At 49.8% G+C, this 22580-nt stretch overlaps 1 protein-coding gene across 5 annotated transcripts; it reads right to left on the bottom strand.

Moving 5' to 3' along the window:
* Positions 1-4686: 4686 nt before the first annotated feature.
* Positions 4687-20866, bottom strand: LOC113586138 (kelch-like protein 25). 5 transcript variants are annotated; one of them, XM_035532197.1, is made up of 4 exons: positions 20731-20866; positions 18411-18661; positions 15515-17362; positions 4687-5522 (listed from the first exon to the last, which is right to left on the bottom strand). In XM_035532197.1, exons 2-3 carry the CDS (start codon positions 18469-18471, stop codon positions 15549-15551), a joined length of 1875 nt encoding a protein of 624 aa, XP_035388090.1. In that variant the 5' UTR covers positions 18472-18661; positions 20731-20866; the 3' UTR covers positions 4687-5522; positions 15515-15548. The 5 variants fall into 5 exon arrangements, with proteins under 5 accessions (XP_035388090.1, XP_035388092.1, XP_035388091.1 ...); XM_035532199.1 differs by having other exon boundaries at positions 18411-18633; XM_035532198.1 differs by having other exon boundaries at positions 18411-18605.
* Positions 20867-22580: the final 1714 nt, after the last annotated feature.

The following is a 22580-nucleotide window of genomic DNA, read 5'->3' as shown; positions in this document are numbered from 1 at the left end:
TTACCCAGACTGCAGTGCAATGACTCAGGCCTACATTACCCAGACTGCAGTGTGAGATCTGATCATTAATTATGACACTGAAACATACTTGTTTACAAATATAAAATGCCAACATGTTTAATATGTTTACTGCTGTCAGTTCTGTCCCCCTCGAGTAACGGTGGACAGTGTCTCTGATCTGGTGAGGGGCAGGCTCGCTGGGTTCTTACACATGCAGCTGGGAGAGATTTAGTGTTGCAGGGATTCCTGCCTGGAGAAGTGCGGGACAGCAGGTCAGTTTGTGTCCAATTCATTGCAGCCTCCTGTGTTGGCTTGGCAGTTTGGCTGCGCTCGTGCGCGTCCCTCTGTGCTGGTTTGGCTGCGCTCGTGCGCGTCCCTCCGTGCTGGTTTGGCTGCGCTCGTGCGCGTCCCTCCGTGCTGGTTTGGCTGCGCTCGTGCGCGTCCCTCCGTGCTGGTTTGGCTGCGCTCGTGCGCGTCCCTCCGTGCTGGTTTGGCTGCGCTCGTGCGCGTCCCTCCGTGCTGGTTTGGCTGCGCTCGTGCGCGTCTCTGTGCTAATCTATGCAGATGAGGTGTCAGTAAAGACAGGCAGCACTTCCTGTTTCTGTCCCTCCTGCCTCTGCTGTGACTGCCACAGACTCTGTGTCAGGCTGTCTGGGGTCAGGTGGTGGTCACCGCCCACCGATGCTATCTGGTCATCACGGCTGTGATCTGCCCTCAATCTCTCTGTTCACAACTGGTGTGTCACCTGACCTGTGAGTGGTCATGTGACACCTCACCTAACCTATTAGATTCATTGCCCTGTGTTTCTTTGGCTAACAGCAGCATGTGAGTTCTTGACACACCCCCATCTCTGCAGTCACCTGAAACAGCACCTGCCTTGAATTCTCACACACATACACACACAAACAGACAGACAGAGCCACACACACACAGAGAAACATGTACGCGCACACACACGTATGCGCGGGCGCACACACAAACACACACACAAAACATAGTGCAGGCAGTCTTAGCAAGGCTCATAGGTATCCAATCACAGTGTAACTGATGTTCAGTATCTCTGGGAGCAGCTGGAGGAAAATGCTGTTTGTCATTGGCTGATGGGAAGGTCGAAGGTTGATGCGGTACTGAAGGTCAGGTGGCACTGACACTTGTTTGGTAGTGTGCTGTGAAGAACCCTGGCAGGGTTTTGTAGTTAAGTGTGTGTGTGTGGGTCTGTCTGTCTATGCAGGGCTGTCACTGCCTATATTGATAAATATAGATAAAGCTGTACTACTGCTGTCAGTGATGTGGGGGTGTGTGTGTGTGGCTCTGCTTTGATTGGTCCATCACATGTGCTCTTCATATTAGAGTCCACATTTTTGACAGAAAATTGCACTTCTGGTTCTTATGTTTTGTTGTGGAAGTCTTGGCCTGAAAACAATCTGATGTGTTTCCCCTTGACTAAGTTGGGAAATCTAGTTAAAATTACAGAACAAAACACTGATAAATAATCCCCTCCAGTTCTCGTCCCCGACCCCTGTCCCTGGTGACCTGGGTGGTGTGTCCTGTTTGGCACTCACACTGAGGCAGGAACAGGTCAAAGCTCCATCTGGAAAAAAATAGCTTTTTTTATGGACTACCATCTGAGGGAAACTGCAGGTCAGTTTTTACACACACACACACACACACACACACACACACCCCTTTCAGGACATGGTACAAGCTTACTCAAGCTTTCTCTGACCCAATTAAAAAAAAAAGTGTTCAGGGGTATGTGTGTGTGTGGGTAAGAGAGTAAAGTGCTCCTAGAACAGGTGTTGGTCCAGGACTCTGAAGTGGTCCATTATGTTTGGTTTTGTCTCCTGTTTCATTTGTTCCTCTGTGTGCATTACAGAGCACACTGGGCCAACAGCATCGCCGTCCCAACATAACAGGACTGACTGCACATGCATTGTCCTTGAGATGAATGAAACCCTTCCGGACAGTGTGCCTATCTTATTTCTCTAGGGTTAGCTCAGGAGTCACTGTTCTCTGTAACGATGCAGGTTGGCTTCCCTGCCGGAGGGCTGGTCTAGGATCAGTGTCCACAGTGTATTTCGATCTGTGTATTTGGACATTAGCCTACTGAAGGAGGACTGAACTCCGAGCAGCCCTCATGCCAAGTGGTTAGCAGATCCAGATATTGAACTGTGAAAATGAGTCTGTGTAGTCTTCCAGCTCCGCAAGCGCTGATGCAGGTCAGAGGACTGGTATCAGTGTGCACTCAGCCATATTATTTAAAGATGACGTTAGCAGTTAGCTTCAACTTAGCTTAAATGTCTTTTAGTAATGCATTTACAGGAAAAGATGACGCATGCAGTGGCCGTTTTCATAACACTGCAGCCTTTAAAAACGAACTGATGGGTAGAGAGTGCGGAGTTTCTCACGAGACAGAGGCACTCCGGGGCCGTTCAATTATGCACAAGTTCAAAAAAACAAAACACGAGCGAGCAAAACACCAACGCATTTCAATTAGCATGCAGCTTCCTGCACGATATGGCACAACTTCTCCTGCTTTTAAAATGCGTTTGAAGTACTTCACCAAACCGACATGCACGCTCCTCCTCCTGCTGAAAAGTTAAAATTAAAATCAACAGATACACCTATTTTGGTAGTTCTGCTTCAATGATTGGCTATTTTTGCATAAGGTTTCACAAACTTTATGAATTATTACTTTGAGGTCGTTTCTTTCGGCTTAAAGTGGACGTCTCGTGCAGCCTGTGCGTGAAGTTTAACAGATAGTCATGTTCTTCCCATTTTGATTAGTGATGAGTTTATAATTCCTAACTGTTCTAATTTCCAATGAGTTTAGAACTGTTCCAAACACCCAAAGCAAATTATTTGACCAACATCCAGTTTTGATTCCCCTGCTGGTAGCGATAATTGGCCATGATCTATCTGATCTATGGTACATCTGATGTACAGTATATCTGATCTGTGGTATATCTGATTCACAGGAGTGTTTTGAAGGTGCTGTGGTGCTAAACTGAAACCACTGACTGGCGCGTGAACCAAAAACAACAAGGAGCGTCCCGTGTAGTGACTTGGCTCCTGAGCCGGCACTCGGAAGGGATGGATCGGAACGCAGTGACAGCGTGCCGTGCTTGGCTGAGCTGCTCGTCTCCTGCGCTTCTCGGCTGGAGCCTGCAGGCCTGATGCCAGGTGCTCGCACCTGCAGGAGAGCTGGCAGGCAGCACGGTTAACACACACGGACACACACACACTCACACACATCATAACACACACACACACGGCTACAAGCTCCCTCCTGCCTGTGTGTGCCCTTACCTGTCACTGGAGCTCACTCTTAGAGGAAGCCGGCTGTTTATAACCAAGTGCTGCTATGCTCTTGAACTGTGGGGAAATTTACAGCGTGAGTTTCCAAAGCACATCTTGTGTTTAATGGTTTTCTTGTTCCTGTTTCCAAACCCGACTCGAATGAATCAGCTACTTCATCAGCTTTCTGAATGTAAAATGGATGTGTTTAGCCGGTCCTACCTATATACTATGCGATTTCAGAAACCTTAAGCATTGAGTCGTCCACTGAGTACGGTTAACGTGACTAGGATGCTCACGGGGCGGGAAGCGCAACCTCACACAGATATCGTCGCTGACTTGTGCCGTACTGTCTACTCAGAAAGTCCCGAAAAAGACAAAAGGATTATAGACCCGCGTGGACAATATGGTTGTCCATTTTGCAGAATGAACTGGAGGTAAACTGTGTTTTGACTGCATACGCAGCTGTCCAAAACTACTCTCAACTCACTTTGTGTATTTTATAACAAAGGTGCTTGTTGAGGTGTCTGCTCCTGCCAAATGAGGCTGTTGTGCCGTTTAGTGATACTGGCACGTGAGACTGCTCAAACTGCTGGAGAATTGATCCAAATATGTGGCGTCAGAAATCCAACCGTACGTCCGAGTGCTTTGTTTGGACTTAATCGGACACCCCCCCCCCACCCCCCACACACATTACGTCCCATGATGAAGCTGAAATTCGGGCTAGAATCGCAGTGTCTGCTTGGGTTTAGAGATGAGCCCTACAATGTGCCATGCAGGGATCATATAGGAAGATCTATAACCTCTTAGACAAAGGCACAAGCTTTCAGTCGTTATGCTAATGGATGGCGTGAGAGATCACGAAAGGAGAACTCATCCTGGTCTGAGATGGATTACTTGATGGCTTTTGTTGAACGCCAGCCAGTAGAGTCCTGCACTGCCCACAGCAGAGGAGAGAGAAACGCCGTTAACTTTTCCCCGTGAGGGTGCACGCAGCCTTGTCTGGAGGGGTATGAGAGGCCCAGCACGTGCCCATGAAGAACCTGCGCCAGACAGGGTTCAGAAGAGAGGACGCCTGTGTCAGCCGCTGCACCGATGCTGGCCGCAGCGCAGCCACACACGGGAGTGTTTTCTCCCTCTGTTTGTCAGGTCTAAACTCAGAGTAAACACCACACACGATGCCGGGGGAGAAAAACGGCTCCAACGTTTTAGTCCAGGAAGGACACGGGAACCACTAGCACTTGCTAAGAGTTTTAGCGATTTAAAATGTACCTAGCAACACAGAGCTCTTTACTGCAGAGTCCTGTGCAAATTCCACGGCTGGAGGATTTGACACGGAGGGAAGTGTGGGAGGAATCGGGCTGTATACAGCTTACCAAACCAGTCAGCAAGCATCAGAAAGTTATTTATTTAAAAGCCTTCCACAGAGGGCAGGAACACAGACTTGCAAACTATAGGCACCAGGAGTTCAGTGCATCGGGACGACGACAGGACAAAAGACACAATCCAAAAATGTGCCTTTCTTTTGGAAAACTTCACCACTGGGTCTCTTACAAACAGCAACCCCCCACAGTCTTTTGTTTCTTCAGTCTATGAATCTAATCCCCCTGAAAACGGCCCTGTACGTCATGACCTGTAGCATTTGTAGAAAAGTTTCTGTAACTATTCAACACCCTCATCATCCACAATCAGACCTGTTAGAAGTGCAAACCTTTATGTTCCACAAACACATAAAAGAAGGGCCAGTTCGCGGCCAGACTCCTCTCTTCAGTAATACATAACACATTGTCATTGTGCTGTAGAATCTATACAAGTCTCTGGTTAAACTTCACTTCATAGATGCTTCTTAAATAAGCGCAGTGTAGGCGTTGGAGCTTCAGGCCTCCGGTCCGTCCTCGTTAGTGCGTTGTGTGTTCCTGTGCAGGAGCCGGAGAGTTTAAGGAGTTTCCAGAAAAGGGAAGGTGGAAGGGAGGAGGAAGAGGTGCTGAAAGAAGTGTGTGGGACACACAGCCTTCAGCATACGGTTTCAAAAGACCTGGATGACACAGAACAGACACGGGCTCCAGACAGCCCTGCTCTGGTTACACTCCTCCCCTCGCTCCGTTCTAGGTAGTTTTGTTTAATTGGGATGCATCGACCACGGCTCGGCCCGGCCGGGTTTGCACACGCCCAGAGCCGTCCACTGTGTCTGCCTTCAGTCGTCTGCACCTGCTACAGAACTCCACCTGCAAAGAGACAAAGCAAGAGTTTAGCGAGAAAGAGGACGGAAGGAATCAAGGACAATGGCGTGGGAATGCTCGTCAGCTCCGTGGTTTGCCGACGTGGTCCCAAAAACACACTGAACTTCCTGTGGCGAACAGGGAATCCTGACAAGATCCGGCATTCCTCTGGTTTGGCTCAGACGTAGCGTGTCTTTGTGCCGCCTGTCCGCCAGCATTCTACACGTGCTACAGATCACATAAAAACAGCTCAGCTAGACCATATGCAGCTGTTCTGCTGAGGTGAGGTGTGAGCAAAGCAAGTGTCTAGGGGTCAAAGGGAAAAGATTAAAGGTTAAATATCAGTGTCAAGGCCAAGGAGCAGTCAGAGCAGGCGTCATGTTCTGCATTATGTGCTGAAACTGCTCCCAGGTGACAAACCCAGCAGTGCTGTGTGGAAACACCTGTATTGTGTGCCGGCAGGCTACACTGTACAGACATGAGGGTTGGAGGAAGGAGGCGAGCTAAGAGGAGAAGCCTCCAGTCTGAAGCTTCCGGGGCAGGGAGCACAGCGCGGGGAAGGAGGCATCCGAATAAACTGCAGCTACCTTTGAAAGGGTTGTTGTTGTCCTGGTGGAGAGGGATGGGGTTTGTAGACTGTGCTGAAGGCCCATCAGCACTGTTTACTCTGAGGACTTGATGTGCGTCACTCGCTGGCAGTCGCGGGGAGATGAGGCGACACCACGGTCTCCTCTTCACCGCATCGACGGGGTTTTACAACATTCCAGTTTAATGCTACTGGCGCTGAGTGTGCTGAAGTGTGCTTTTAGAGTACCGCAGGGAAAAGGAAATGGGTCAACGCCCCGTTAGGGAACATGAAAACCGAGACACGGCAGTGTACCTGTGTGTGTATACACACTCACGCACCTGTAAGTGTAGCTAGGGAACCTCAGTGTACCTGTGTGTGTGTGTGTGTCAAAAGGAATTTGCGTGTACGTGTGTGTGTGTCAGGAAACTGAGTGTACCTCTCTGTGTGTGTGTCAAAGGAAAACTGACTGTACCTGTGCGTGTGTATCAAAAGGAAATTGAGTGTACCTGTGTGTGTGTGTGTGTCAAAAGGAAACTGAGTGTACTTGTGTGTGTGTGTTCAAGTTTGGTTTATTTGTCTCATACACAGTATAACTCGCAATGAAATGGTTGAGGGTGCTCTGTCCAAACTGAGGAAAAAGAAAACAGGGGTGCATAGAGAAATATATATTCTATATATGTACAAAAATATATTAGCAATGTATGTACAATATATGTTTATATACACAATGTACAATGTATATGGTTGTGTATATATGTATGTACACAATGTACAGTTCCAACTTGTAAAATGACATATTTACAGTTTATGTTACATGGTGGTAATTGAATATATATACAGTTATTCAATATATATACAGTTATGTTACATGGTGGTGGTCCCCACAGTTTATTAGTTTCCCTGATTCAGGGCCCGAATGGCCTGTGGGAAGAAGCTCCTCTTCAGTCTCTCTGTCTTGGTCTTCAGGGAGCGAAAGCGCTTCCCTGACCTCAACAGAGAGAAGAGCCTATTGTTGGGATGGGTGGGGTCCTACACAATCCTCCTGGCCTTGGTCTGGCACTGCTTGTAGTAGATGGTCTGCAGGTCAGGAAGTTCCGTGTGAGTGATGCACCACCCTTTGGAGTGCTTGTCTGTCTGTCCTGCTTGGTGTTGTTCCCAAACCAGACTGTGATGTTCCCCGTGAGGATGCTCTCGATAGTGCAGGTGTAGAAGTTCCGCAGTACCTTGGAGGGCAGTCTGAAGTCTCTTAGGCGTCTGAGGTGGTAAAGACGCTGACGAGCCTTCTTTGCCAGGGAGTTGGTGTGGACCAGAACAGGACCTGCGAGATGTGAACACCAAGGTACCTAAAACTATCTACTCTCTCCACCGTGGTTCCACTGATCCTCACAGGTTGGTAGTGCCGCTCCTGCTTCTTGCTGCAATCCACGATCAGCTCCTTTGTCTTACTGACGTTTAGGAGGAGATTATTTTCCTGGCACCAGTTCTCCAGGTGTTTAATCTTCTCCAGGTAGGCCCTCTCATCGTTGTCTGAGATCAGGCCCATGACAACGGTGTTGTCAGCAAACTTGACAATGATGGTGAAGCTGGAAGTAGCTGTGCAGTCGTAGGTGTACAGTGAGTAGAGCAGGGGGCTTAGGACACAACCCTGAGGAGCTCCAGTGCTGAGGGTGAGGGTGGATGAGACAGTTGCCCACCCGTACTGATTGTGGTCTGTCTGTTAGGAAGTTGGAGATCCAGTCGCACAGGGATGTATGCAGTCCTAGATCCTCCAACTTAGTAGTGAGTAGGGAGGGGATGATGGTGTTAAATGCTGAACTGTAGTCGACAAACAGCACTTTAACAATTACCCCTCCCTTTCTCCAGGTGGGTCAGTGTGGTGTGGAGCAGATGTGCAATTGCATCATCAGTGGAGCGGTTGTGGCGGTATGCAAACTGCAGTGGGTCCATGGAGGCCGGCAGTGAAGATGTGATGAAGTCTCTGACTAGCTTTTCAAAACACTTCATCACGACTGATGTGAGGGCAACAGGGCGGTAGTCATTGAGGCCGGAGGGTCGAGGTTTCTTCGGGAAGGGGACGATGGTGGATCGCTTAGAGCTGGACGGGACGATACCGAGCGTCAGGGAGAAAGATGTCGGTGAATACCGGGGCTAGCTGATCTGCACAGGCTTTGAGGACCCTCCCGCAGATACCGTCTGGTCCCACCGCCTTCCTGGTATTCACTCTTTCAAACACTCTCCTCACGTCACTCTCCGTGATGATGAGAGGCGCTCTTCTATAGTGGGCTCTGCGCATGCGCCGTTGGCTGCGCCGATAGTACCATTACCATTAGCACTAGCGCGGTTAGCATTGGCGCTGCTAGCATTAGCACTGCTAAATGTAGCCTCAAAGCGACTGAAGAATGTGTTCAGCTCGTTCGCCAGAGACTCATCCGCACTCATCAGTCCAGAGGGTGGGCTCCTGTAGTCCGTGATCATCTGTAGTCCCTGCCACAGGGATCTAGAGCCACTCTGCTGGAACTGTGTCTCTAGTTTCTTCCCGTAGCGCCGCTTCGCCTCCCTCACCGCCCTGTGCACTCCGTATGCTGCAGACTTGTACTCGTCCATGTTCCCACTGATGATCCCCACATTGTAGGCAGCAGTGCGAGAGTTCAGAGCCTTGCAGATGGTTTTGTCCACCCAGGGCTTCTGGTTGGGAAATATCTTGAAGCTGGCTCTTGGGATCGCGTCATCCACCAGCTTCCCAATAAACCCTACTACTGCCTCCATAACCTTGCTGACATCATCAGTACTGCGCCGGAACATGTCCCAGTCTGCGTCATCCAGAGTGTCCTGCAGAGCGGCCACCGATTGTTCTGTCCAGCGCGCGACCTCCCTCTGAACCGGAGCTTCCCGTTTCAGCCGTTGTTTATATTTTGGTAGGAGGAAGATGGCGGCGTGGTCCGACTTACCAAACGGTGGATGAGCTTGTGCCTTGTAGCTGTCCTTGTATGGGGTGTAGCAGTGGTCAAGTGTCCTATTTCCCCTGGTGGGGAAGGTTATGTGCTGGTAAAGTTTGGGTGCTGCACGCTTGAGGTTAGCGCTGTTGAAATCCCCAACCACGATAAGTGCAGCGTCCCGGTGCTGTGCCTGAAACTGTGTGAGAGCCTCATGAAGTTCACACAGTGCAGTGTCCATGTTGGCCTGAGGTGGGATGTACACAGTGTTTATGATGACCGAAGTGAACTCCCGGGGAAGGTAGAAAGGACGAAGCTTGAGGGCGAGCAACTCCAGGTTGGGTGAGCAGGAGTGGCCGAGAGTAACAACATTGGCATTGTTGCACCAGCTGTTGTTTACCATCACACACACTCCACCGCCTCTCAACTTCCCCGAATCTGCCATCCTGTGCATACGGTGAACCGAGAAGAACTCGGCTGGCTGGATGGTGTGGCTCGGTACTCCTGGGTTCAGCCACGACTCGGTGAAGCTGCAGTCCTGAATGTCCCTCTGGAACTTTATGCTGGCCTGGAGGTCGTCGAGCTTGTTGTCCAGAGACTGGACGTTGGCTAGCAGGATGCTGGGTAAGGGAGCTCGGTGTGCCCGAGCCCTCAGCCTGGTCCTGATGCTGGCTCGCTTTCCTCGAGGCCGTTTCCTTGCATCGCGTTGTCTCCCTCAGGATCTCCCTCGGCCATCTTGTGTCTGGGGTTAGAGGCGGCTTGAGGTGAGTGTTGTGTAGATTAAGAGAAATAAGAGCGTCTCTGCTGTAGGAGATACGCGTCATGATGTAGAGAGAAGGGGTAGCGGGAAGAGCGAAAAAAAAAGTGCCAGGTGTGGACGGAGCAGTCGTGACGGCAGCCGACCTCACCGGCACCATCTTGCATGCGTGTGTGTGTGTCAAAGGGAAACTGAGTGTACGTGTGTACCTGTGTATGTGTGTACCTGTGTGTCAAAGGAAACTGAGTGTACCTGAAATGTGAATGTGAAAATATTTCACATCTAGCAGCTTGCCACTCGATAACAGCCGGGTGGCAAAGGTCTGCAGAGTGTGTAGAACTGCATACAACAAGAACTGTTAAAAATACAATACACAGGAAGTTCCTGTCCAAGCAGGTAAGATCTGTTAGTGGGTGGACAGTGGAGGTTGAGATTCGCTATTGTATTGTACTGGCACGACATTAAAGACTTACAGATCTCTGCACTGCCCAGTGCCTACGGCAACAACAACCACAACCCACCCCCGACAAGACTCAACTTGCCCTACAAGCTGAATCTAACCGGCCCTGTCGTTTGTGATGTCATCACGTTGCGTGCCAGTCTCTGCTCTCCAGGACACTAACGCTCTCCAAGTGCCTCACCAGCGCAGGAACACGGGAGTACTGCCAGTTATGCAGACTGGGCTCACGCTCTTGGTGAAGAGCATGTCTTGGTAAAGGTTCCTTTGCTACAGATCTACAGTAGCGGCTGTTGGCAATGGCTGTACCGAGTATGCACTTTGTTCTTTCCATATAGCCAAAGCAGTCTCCCACCCTGAACATGGACAACGGCCTTCCCACATGCCCCGCTGTGCCACGGGAGTGAATATGAGAGTGGCTGGACCACATCTCTTCCAAGCAGAACCCCCAGGCCTGGCTCTCACTCCGACGCCTGTTAATCCAGTTGGGGCAGCCGTCCGTGTGGCTGGCTGGCCATAGCGGTGGAGCCCTCAGCCAATCCTGGCCTCTGCTACCTGTGCTGGCTGGCTTGTAGAACTGCAGACTGGACCAAAAACACGATGTTCGCAGCCATGGTGATGACGAGATCAGATTACAGCAGTGCAATCCGCTTTACGGCCTCGACAACAGCCAGACAATTAGCTGGTTTGGTCTCTCCAAAAGTGAAAGGAGGGAGTGGGTGAGGGGGCTGGCAGTGGATCAGAGCTTTTCACACAGGCAAATTAGCTGGATTAACAGTCCACAATAGAGCCTAATGAAACCACACTGCTGACGGAAAAGTCAGCGGGCTAGCCTCAGGTCGGAAAAGTCCGGGAGCTAGCCACATTCACATTTGCGTGGAGGATGTTTACAGGAAACTGAGCCAAGGGACCCAGCAAGTCTCTCAGTCCAGGCTTGCAGTTTAACTCAACAGGCTGTTGGATTGGTGGGGGAACCGAGGCACTGACATGTAAAAACTCCACCGAGATGATGCGGCTGTTCAAAAGTAGTTGGCAGTCTAGTACCTAGCAGAGGTGGGGTGTGGGAGCACTGCTCTCCATTGGGGAGGATCGGTCTCTGTTCAGTGTGCGCAGGAGCTCTTGGTGAAGGAGAAAAAGATCTCAGCTCTTTCCCTCTAACATGACAAAGCCCAGTGGCAGCTGATTCCATTACATGGGAAGAAATGAAATGAGTAGGAGCAGTTCTACAGCGCCAGTCTCGAACCAGACATGGTGGAAAGAAGCTTCCGGAACCTGGCCCAAAATACAAGGTCATGAAAAATTCACTGAACATCAACAAGATCTGTTAGCAAGGTGTCTAGCTATTGTGTATAATATAACGCAAGACATGGAACAGCATACATTTGTAAGAAAAGCAATTTTGGTCACCATTGGATTTTGTCAGTTTGTCACACTGTTCCAACAAAACCAATGGTGCCCATGAAAACCAGTTCTGTAACCCTAGCCCTTCGTCCGTTATCCAGTTCTGTAACCCAAGCCCTTGGTCCGTTATCCAGTTCTGTAACCCTAGCCCTTGGTTTCAGCTACTACCCCTGACCTGGAAAGAGGAAGCTTCATATTTGTTCAGAAGAAACCCCGTTGTGAAATCACAGGCAATAAGAGCATAGTATCAGGCCGCATACTGCATTTTCATTTGCCCAAGAGATCACGTCTCAGAGTACTGGTGAGACACGGACAGACAGGGACAGGGGAGGCAGAAGGAGCTTTAGAAGAACATCCAGCTCTGAGTGGCGTCCAACAGGAGATTATACCTGGCTGTATGTGATGATAAACCCGCTGCTCCTCCACTCTCGGCTGCGTTAGTTAAATATTAATGTGCTGAAGCAGGAATTCCCGGCGGGGCCGGTGGAAGAGGCCCACCCCCTCCCCCAGTCCTCTTCACGTCACCTGACCCGTGTGGAGGGCTGAGCAGAGACGCGCTTCACTGCTGAGGGTCGTAAGTATTTTTAGAGCCGCTCTGTGGCGTTCACCTCCGCAAGTCCTGTTATGTAAGGAGATCAGCACCCCCCTCCCGCCTTCAGTGCACCTGCTGAAAGCACAGAACATCGCTTTGTGACGTTCCAGCCAATCAGGCGTCGTCATGGCTAGCTAGTAGAGTGGAGACATTCAACCCCAGACCGCCGAATCCAAAATTCATTCCTGGCTGTGTCGCCATCAGTTCAGTCCTCTCCCAGTCCTTCTTGTGCACGTACTTCCCATTTCTCCTTTACCCTGGACTTGTGTGTCCAGAAAGTAGCCAAACACTTGTGCTGTCTGCCAGCAATTACAAAATCTGGGAGCGGAAACCGTAATCGAGGTCCAGAGTTGAGTGCCTTGGCACGAGCCTCCCACAGTGATTTATTTGACAATGTTGCGAGGCCAACAGTATAAAACCGTGCAGACAGGCTGTACAGGTTTACTGCCTGGTGGTGGGGCCGTGCACCAGGAAAAAAGCACAGACAGGGGCCAGCGGATGAAGGCCGAATCCCAGGCAGCCCTGAGCGGAGAGGATGGAGAGAGGGTGCCAGGCGCTCACAGCACCCCGGGCAGGCCTGACATAGCAGCGCCACATGCCTCCCCTGGGCTAATTATAAAGGCTCCTCTCGCTGGGACACCTGCTGCACCAACCATCACTGGCTGGTTAAAAGAAAAGTGTGAATTACACTCAAAGCTCTGGCTCGCAATGCTGTGGCCTGATGTTCAGAGTGGCCTGGATTTCCCAGCCAGCTGATCCGACGATGCCTCTTCATGTGTGATCTCGCCACTGCGCTATCGGCAGTAGCATCGCCCACATTATCTGTGTGCAGAAAGCGGCATCTGTATCTTTAGGGATGCGCTCTAGACGCAGACAACCAGGGCCAGATCGGTGGAAGTTAGTTATGTCGCAGGCCTGAGAGAAACCCCCCCTCCCCCGGCCTCTGTGATGAGGGAAGAAAATGCCATGAGTCTGGATCTGTGTCTGACTCAGGGGAGCTGAGCGCATCTGCAGCACGCTGGGAGCTCTGATGGCCTACTGAGAGACGAGGGGTCACGCAAATATTGTGACAGTCTGTGATGTTCTTTTAATGCCCAGTAATCACGGGACGCGCACTGACACAGAGGATGGAAAGGAAATCTGGTTATAGCAGGACAGATTTCAAACCAACAGGGCACAGTCGATACTCTGCAAAACAGAAGATTAAAATGCACGGCTCATTAGGAGTAATAAAGCAGTGATGTGGAAGTTATTTGTGTGTACTGTACTTGTATGCCTGCAGTAATGCGCACATGGAAATATTACTGCAGCGCTTCCTCCTGTGCTACTGCAGTGTCGGAGCTCATATTTTATTAATTAGCTAACGATCCATACAGGACACATTATGATGGTTTTTTTTTTTAAAGGCATGACATGCTCTGTGTGCGATGCATATCCACCGGTCCTCTATCGCAAGGACGTCTGCAGTCGCACGGATTTGTGCTACTGGCTGTAAATGCCTGTGTTATGTAGGCCACGCATCAGTGTGTAAGTGGATCACTACTACAGGCAGAATGTGTCCCACTGGTCCTGAGCATGCAGGGCTTTCTGCTGGGTGTGGGATGGTTTCAGGAGCTTCTCCTGTCTTCACCTCACGCCCCCACCTGCGGGCGTCACCCAACCTCCAGTAAGGCAGCGGTGATCTGCTGCTCACATCAGATGGAGCTGCCGAGCCCTGGTTAGGTTCTCGGCTATCCGGACAGAAATCCGAGTTCAGTGGTTAAATGTCAAGGCCCAGCTGACTTTGCTCGTTCTGTGCTCTGAATTTATCGATGGTGACACTCGAAACCCAGCCTAATCTTCACACATTTTAAACGAGATCTGAATCATGTGACGGAATCATTTCTGCTCAGATGCTGTGAGCTCTTCAACAAAGCTACAATATTCCTACAGGGCATCAGTGTTATCAGAGCAAACACAGGCATATATTTGGAGTGATTTATGAGTGCAGTACCGAGTTAATGTCTCTGCAAACAGAAACATTAGCTCCAACTGCACAGACTATTTAGGGGTCTCATCTGGAGCCAACAGCTAGAAAAGTTTGGATAATCTGTTGATTAAACGTTTCATTTATTTTCTTTTAGCCAAATTTACCCTCGACACTGTTTTAGCAGGATCTTACTCCAAAGTTTGGAAATCTCAGTGATACCAGGAGTTCCACTATGTTGCAGATGTCCACCTTGAGGTGCACTTGTGTTAGTCATAACGGTACAAACGTGTCAAAAACAGTAAAGATATTTCTGAGTAATGTTCTCCAAACATGACCACTGACAGCAAACTCTAGCAAGAAGTTCCTTGACTCTCACCAAAACCTTTCAAAGTCAGTAATCACATTAGTGAGTCCCAGGGGTTGAGAGTCATTCTGCATTTCATACTGTCTGAAATGACATGGCCGAACGGAACTAATCGTAACGGAGGCTGATAATTCTCCATTACTGATGACATACATAAATGAGGTTTGTTCCACGCTACATTCTCTTCAGATGGTCTTGCGGCATGCGAATGTGTTTCTCTTGTTTGAACTTCCAACTTTAAGTGCTTCTGAGTACAAAACATTTCCCATCATGCAACATTTTCCACTAGGGCAGCTCCACCATTTTTCAAATGCTTTTTCCTCACTCCCACTGCAGTGATGCTTCTAGCTATCCTAGTGAATCAATGAATACAACTGATGGCAACATTTATCACTTGTTGCAGTCCCTGTGATGAAAGACTACATTTCTGAGGGACAAGAGACCCTTAAGGTAAAACCAATCTGACAGTTTAATGTTTATCTATATACTATTCTATATTTATATATAAACTATATACATACTTGTTTGTTTGTAGTTCCAAGTTCCCAGTCTTGGAAATCCCAAATTTTGTGTGCTACCTAATCCAACACACCTGAATCAATCAATCAATTTAACAAATGTTATTAAATAGCTATTCAGTCATTTTGAAGACCTTTGTGAGCTGGGTCACATTGGGAAAAGTGCAGAGCTGAACAGGTTAGGAAACATTTTAAAAGGCATCAGCAGAAGGAAAACATTTTTTTACCCCCCCCCCCCCCCCCCCCGACTCATCCTACTGTCACGGCGACTAACCCCAAATCCGAGAACTGCCTCAGCTGACTTAAGTCACCATGCTAACAGCTATCCTGACTTGACTCTCCAGCTCAAGAATATGTAAACACTCAACTGTCCGAAGCCATGTCAATGTAGAACTCAATTTACTGTAATTAAACCAAGTTATCAAAACAAACATCTTACCCAGTTGAAGTCCATCCTGTTTGTTTGGAGTCCACTAGGCAGGGAGATGTTTCCAGGTGCTCACAAATGCTGTGGGAATCAGGGAATAAGGCACAGTGGTGATACTGTTCCAGCTGTCTGACATCGGATCATAGCAGTCCAGTGTCTTGCACCGCTGTGTCCCAAAGTAGCCGCCCACCACGTAGAGTTTGTTACCAGAGGCCACCGCGTGACAACTCATCCTTTTGGAGGTCATGTCACCTACGCGCGTCCAGTGGCTGGTCTCGCAGTCGTAGCGGTAAGCGGATGCGGCCGTGAACTCCGTGTCGCCGCCCATGATGAAGATCTGGCTGCCCAGAACAGCGGCTGCGGTGTAACGCCAGGGCTGAGGGCACTCGGCCGCGATGGCCCAGCGGTTCTCCCCTGGGTCATAGCACTGCACTTTGGAGGCCTTGTCCCTGTGGATGGTGGTCCCGCCGAAAGCAAAGAGCTTCAGCTTGGCACTGACCACCGCCGCATTGCTGACGCCATCCCGGAGGGGCGCCATCATGGTCCATTTGTTGGTTAGCGGGTCGTACCGCTCCACCTGTTTCAGAGACACGGACGGGGACGCGGGGAAGACGCCCGCTATAGCTGTGTGACCCCCCACGACGTACAGACAGTTCTCCAACTCGGCCGAGCCGTGACCAAAGCGTGCTATGAGCATGGGCGCGCCCTTGGACCACTCCTCGTGAACCGTGTCGTATATCCAGACGTCCTTGGACACGCCGTTCTCCGAACCTCTCCCTCCAGTCACGTACACCTTGCAGCCGATAGCACAGGCGCTGAATTCCTTCCGCGGGCTCGGTAGGTCAGACTTAGGAATGATCTCTTTGGCTTTGTGATCCACCTGATAGATCTTGTCGCACATGAAGGTCTGCCCTCCCAGAATGAGTAGTGTGTGCCCGGCTTTGCGCGGCCTAGCACACGGACTCATGACGACGCCGTCGTTCTGTAGGATCTTCTTCTTGCACTGGATGGCTTCTTCCACGATCAGTCTGCTTCGCTTGTCCGACATCACCAGCTCCTCGCAGGCCACGGCTTCCACGAGACACTCGGACGGCAGCAGTGCCAGACGGATCCCGCCGAGCAGCTCGGGGAGGTGGTCTCTCCGACCGTCTAGATCATACCTCACCCAGCGCATGACCGCGTCAAACACGATCTGCTCATCCTCCATCTCCAGCTCATCGCTGAGTAGAAGGTCCAGGAGCTTGTCTTTGGACAGGCTGTAGAAGTCCTCCGTGTCCCTGACCACCTCGAAGTGGACCAGGCACATTCTCCAGGACAGCTCATACAGGCGCTTGCACTGGTGCGCGTCCGACAGGAGCATCATGCCCAGGCAGTTGGACGAGTGCAGGTTCTTCTCGAGGAACTCTGCCGCCGCATCCCGGATGTCGTGGAACTGTAGCATGTCTCCGGCTTCCAGGAGTGACTCTGCATTCTCCTCGTTGATAATGATGCGCGAAGAGTAGGCGAAGTCCAGCAGGAGTTCCAGGACCTCGGGGTGGACGCTGTCGCGGAAGTTCACCTCACTGTCCAGACTCTCGCGGAGGCCCCCGCTGAACATGGCCTCGAAGTAGCGGCTGCAGGCTGCCAGAACTGCCCGATGGCAGGGAAAGGCTCGATCGCCAGCCCACAGCGTCACGTCCGTGAACATGCACTGCTTGCGAAGGGTGTTGAGGTGTGTGAGGACACTGTCTGGGTGGGAAGGCTTGTGGAAGAGGGAGATGTTCATGGAGCCCGTACTCGTCCGAGACTTGCGGTTCTCATGCACACTGACTGACATATTTTCTGGCACTTCCAAGGAATCAGCTGTGCTGATATCTTGAACTGGAGGGAAGAAGGGAAAAAAAAAACAAACACCCAAAAGGAACGGTGTGGTTAATAATAGCCTGGTAATTGTGTGCTAACAACAGTTTTTTGGTTAAAATTAGAGCAGATACATCATGCTATGTTGACAGAGGCTGTTCAGTTTAAAAGGGAAGAGAGACTAGTTGTGTGTGTGCCAAGCCTTGACTCACTGATACATGCAGACTTTGACAAACAGCTCCAGTCAAGAAAACCTGTCCTGATGAGAACCTGTGAAGTACCTGCATAGTCTGTAGTGGAACACTGCATGCCTTGCGCAAGCTGTAATGCACTTCTTGAACAACAACTCTACTTCAAAGCTAATTCTATAGGCGCTAGCAGGTCAGAAGCTTTTTTTATATGCAGATTTTAAAACTACACTGGTTAATTATCAAACCATTCAACGAAGAGTCTACCAATATGAGTTAGGCTGCTTGTTATGATATTGTTCTTCATTTTCCTAATTTACCACTTTGTGCAGAGCCTAAATATAGCACAGAAAAGCTTTGCTTTTAAGAAACAAATCTGCAATTCAAATGGACAGAACGGTTAAAATATTTTAGCGTCTATTCAGATTTTAAAATGCAAATGTTCTCCGACACTGCAGCAGGGACTGGAATTCATAGAACTGTCCGTGAACAGTACATCCATGTCAAGCTGAAAAGAATCAACAACAAAAGAGAAAAAGCTAGGCAATAGGGAGCCTCACGGCGAAGGTGCATGTGCAGGCAGACCGTGCGTTCCCAGCGGTCTGGCTGGGAGAGGAACACATGCATGCAGACAGCTAGACGGGTGTGGGGATCAGGCTGCCACAGCACAATAACGCCAGAGTTCAGGCACAGAACAGTGTGGAACAGTAATGCATGCAAAGGGTGGGGGTCGAGGTGAGGGGAGGCGAGGGGTACAGCAGGAAGTGAGGGATTGAGAGGAGCAGGAGGTTCGAGGTGGGACAGCGAGGGGAGAGTGCAGCAGGAGGTGAGGCTGCTCAGACAATGGCAGTACAAGGATCAGGCGTCCGGAAAACACTTACAGTGACATAGTCTGCTGACCCACCCGCAGGACCCGGCAGAGATGTGAGGGGGGCTCTGCATGGGTCCCGAGACACACCCCCCTCTGTGGGACAGGTAGACAGAACGATCGCCTATACAGCAGCAGAGACACACCCCCCTCTGTGGGACAGGCAGACAGAAAGAGCGCCTATACAGCAGCAGAGACGCACCCCCCTCTGTGGGACAGGCAGACAGAACGATCGCCTATACAGCAGCAGAGACACACCCCCCTCTGTGGGACAGGCAGACAGAACGAGCGCCAGAGATGCAAACAGCAGCTCCGAAACAGCCACATGAGACTTGCATCTACATCTCCCCCTTAAACATCTTGGACCATAAGGACGTAATTACCTTGTGATATTGAGGAGTTTGTGGTTTATTAGTTAACCTCAGCACACCATCAAACCCTGACATTAATGAAGATTTTAAAGTCTGCCCTGACAAACCATTCGATCACACAGGCAGGAATGCAGCTACATCAGTGGACGGAGGCGTCTGGACACCAGAGCCCCAGCGTGAAGGCCAGTCTGTGTGTGAGGCATGCAGGGGAGATGAAACAGCAGTGTGCCCATTGTGTTAGAGCCCAGTAAAGAGTTCCTTCGCAGTTCATCCCATTGCCCACAGCAACTGTCACTCGAAGGCGAGTGGCTGCCAGTGCCAAAGTAGCTGAATCACCGAATGTGAACGAGCTTTGTAACTGTGTGTGGATAATAACTTTTTTTTAATAGCTTCACTACACAGCAGTGGCAGGAACGTTCTTGTGTTTAAAGCCCTCTTTTGTCAACATCTCTACTTTTCTGAGTCTTTTCAGGTTCTTTTCACTCTGTGTGTTGATATTCCAGTGCTTCCTTGCCTCAGCTGCACCAGTGGGGTGAAGGGGGGGGGGACTATTCTTTTTGGAGGCAGAGTCAAAAGTTGGCAGTCGCCGTGTTTACAACGTTCAATTGATCACCAGCTGGCAGGCAGTCTGTCTGAATGCTGAGGAACTTCCATCAGTTCAGGGGAAAAAAAAAAACCAACAACAACAAGAACAACAACCTGCAAATCAGTGCCTGTGAGACTGAGCTGTTGGAAAGGTTTGGCATCACAGTGGGTCATGCAAGCTACTGCAAACATGCCAGAGAGAGTGCAAAAGAGACATAATGACCCAGGAAACATTCTGGCACACATGAAGCCCACTGTTTAATATTAGGTTTGTAGGCACAATATTGTGGATTGTAAAATACGCCAATAACCGATGTCACTGTCTCCTGTACTGTCTTATGTGGAATCACAGCAGCGTTTCTCGGCAAGAAAGGCGCTCAGTGTCTGAGAGCACCAAACCACCTCAGTTTTGTTGAAGCGGTCATTTATTGAAGACTTATTGTGCGAGACTTTGTTCAAATCAGATTTGATACTGAGCGCTTTTTTTAATGTAATGGCTGAACCATTTACGTTTCCGGCCAACCAACGCTGCGAGGTTTTGAACGGTCAACACACTCGGCCGATGTGGTGAGTTATTCCTTCGCAGAACTCGGACAGCGGGCTAAAAATAGTCCGTGAATGAGTGCAGCACATTTCCGACCGGCCTCTAATCGTTAGGACGTTCGCGCTAAACACACTACAGCTGTTCTCACAGTGACACAGCTATAAGACGCTTACGAACAGGTAATGTGTTACTGGCAACAATAGCTGCTGCTATGTGGCTCTGTCGCCGTGACTAGACTTGACCCATGACCGTCCCAGGTGAGCGCCTTCGTTAACCTCGGTTAGTGCACCTAGCCACCTCACCCTTTCTCGCCTCCAGCTCCACGCAAATGCCAGGCTCTTCCTGCGCAGCAGTGGCGTGTTCGTGGGCGCCAACTCGACATGAGGACGCGGCTGCCAAAAAAGAATGAAAAGCACGCAAACCCGGTGGCGCGAGACTGTGCTCGGAGATCCACGAGCCGTCATCGTAAGAGCAGGTAGCGCGCGCGCGCGGTTCGCTTAGCTGAAGTCGGCGAACGGTACGGAGGCCGTGCGGGGTCACTGCGCGCCCCTTAACGACACCTCGGCTGGACCGTACACAGCGAGACGGCGGCAACGCAGGCAAACTCCGAGTAAGAGACCAAAGCTCGATAAAACTCGACAAAGCGCGATAAAACTCGACAAAGCGCGATAAAACTCGAGTTGGTGTCGCTCCAGTACGAAGAGGTGAGCGACTAAACACGCGTTAGACGCGTTAGACGCTCGGCCGGCGCCCGCTGAGACTTTCTGACTGAATGTTAGCACTGCTAGCTAACCAGCGCGCCGGAGGCGAGTCGTAACGGACGCTGTACTCACGCCGATGCGCTGAAGACACGTCCGACTGTCCCGCTAGCTCACAGCCCGGGACGCGCTCATAGCTCTGTCCGCCTCGGTAACGGTAATCCCGCTCCGGTAACCGAGCGGAGCCGGAGCCTTTATGTCCAGACACGGGGCGGGGCTTGCGGGAATGAGTGGCGTGGGCTTTACCAATCGCGACGAAAGAATTTACGCTAATTACTCAAGCGTCCAATAGACGTGACATAATGGGGAGGTAGGCGCGGTTTTTAGCACAAAGCAACCAATTGTTGCTTATTAGGGAGGTGTTTCGCGCTTGAGCGATGTCAGCGCATCGAAAACAACTGCGTTGAAATGAACAGAAATGATCATTATCCAATCTATTATTATTATTATTATTTATTATTATTATTATTATTATTGCCGTATAGTGTTTTTTTTTCTGCAGCACGCAGTTAACATTAAACAGCAGTCTTGAATCACACACACAGAGACGCACACGAATGAATGGATGGAGGAAGTTAAGAAAGCTTTGGGAATGGTAACAGAATGAACCTGACCAGATCCCTGCCTGCACAGAACAGATCCCTGCACCTGCCTGCATCGACCAGATCCCTGACTGCATTTATAATCACATTGTTCGCAATCATGAAAAAATCTGGCGCGTTCTGGATATCACGCCGCTTTATTGCGCCCTCTAGCGGAATGAATGGGCCGTTAACCCAAACTCGCCGTACTATGGAGTGCTCTGTGCTCTAAACACCTCATATTTTGTCTACCGGTTTTTAATGTAGCTTTGAATGTTTCCGTAATTTAGCCTAAAAAGAATAATAAATTACAAGTTACTGAAATGTATTGTCACACTGACATTGTGAAGTGTACATAACAATCTAAAAAATGACACCCTAACAACAAAAAGTCTGGAGTTGGCATGCTGTCTGTCTCTTGCTCTCTCTAAGTCTGGAGTTGGCATGCTGTCTGTCTCTTTCGCGCTCTCTAAGTTGACAACTTGTTTTTACTTCCCAGGTTTCTCATTCTCTTTTCTTATTTAATTCTTTTTTTTTTTGCTTTTGGTGATGGGAACTTCGACTCTTTGGCATAAACTCTTGGCTTCTCTTGTAGGTTGCCGTTACCTGTTGTACCTGGTAGATTATTAGGTTATTAGATTTTTAGATTTGGTGTACAGTTTACAGGTTTGTTAAGATGCACTCCTGAAGGGCAGGTTCTATGTGTTCTCCTCGTAAGTATGTGGGTTTCCTCTGGGGTCTCCCATTTCCTCCCACACTCCAAAAACTTGTCCTCTCTCCCAGTAGAGGACATCGCTCTCTCCTGGGTGTTGTCCTCTCTCCCCTCCCTGCACGTGATTCAGTCCCCCAGGGGGCTGTGGTTTCCGTTTGAGAGTATGCTCTGTGTGTGTGTGTGTGTGTGTGTGTGTGTGTGTGTGCCAGGTGGCTGAGATTTCTGGTTGAGAGTACTCTGTGTGTAATTGGCTCCTGCTTTTCACCGGTGTGTGTGGATGTGATGTGCAGGTTGTGTGTTGATTGTGAAGTGTCTTTGTGTTCTGAAAAGGCTGCTGTACAAATCTAACTTCACTCGCTCAGTCACAACACATAGAAAATGTGTTTCTTTATGTTTTGGTGGAACACATAAAGACACTTGTGACAGTTCTGCTGCATTTCCATCTTTGAAAAACAGATTTATCAGGGTTTCTGAAAGCCTTAATGATGACGTTGAAACCCAGTCAGGAGGTTGTGCTATTCCCAAACCTGTATGGTGGTTAAGGTTCATTTCTGTAACACATGGACTGACAAACGGTGAAACTTTAATAAGGGCACAGGAACGCCAAGCTGACAAACATTTGAACAAAATCC

The sequence above is a fragment of the Electrophorus electricus genome, chromosome 12, assembly GCF_013358815.1.
Source record: "Electrophorus electricus isolate fEleEle1 chromosome 12, fEleEle1.pri, whole genome shotgun sequence".
Taxonomy (NCBI): domain Eukaryota; kingdom Metazoa; phylum Chordata; class Actinopteri; order Gymnotiformes; family Gymnotidae; genus Electrophorus; species Electrophorus electricus.
This window is presented reverse-complemented; position numbering and strand designations above follow the sequence as displayed.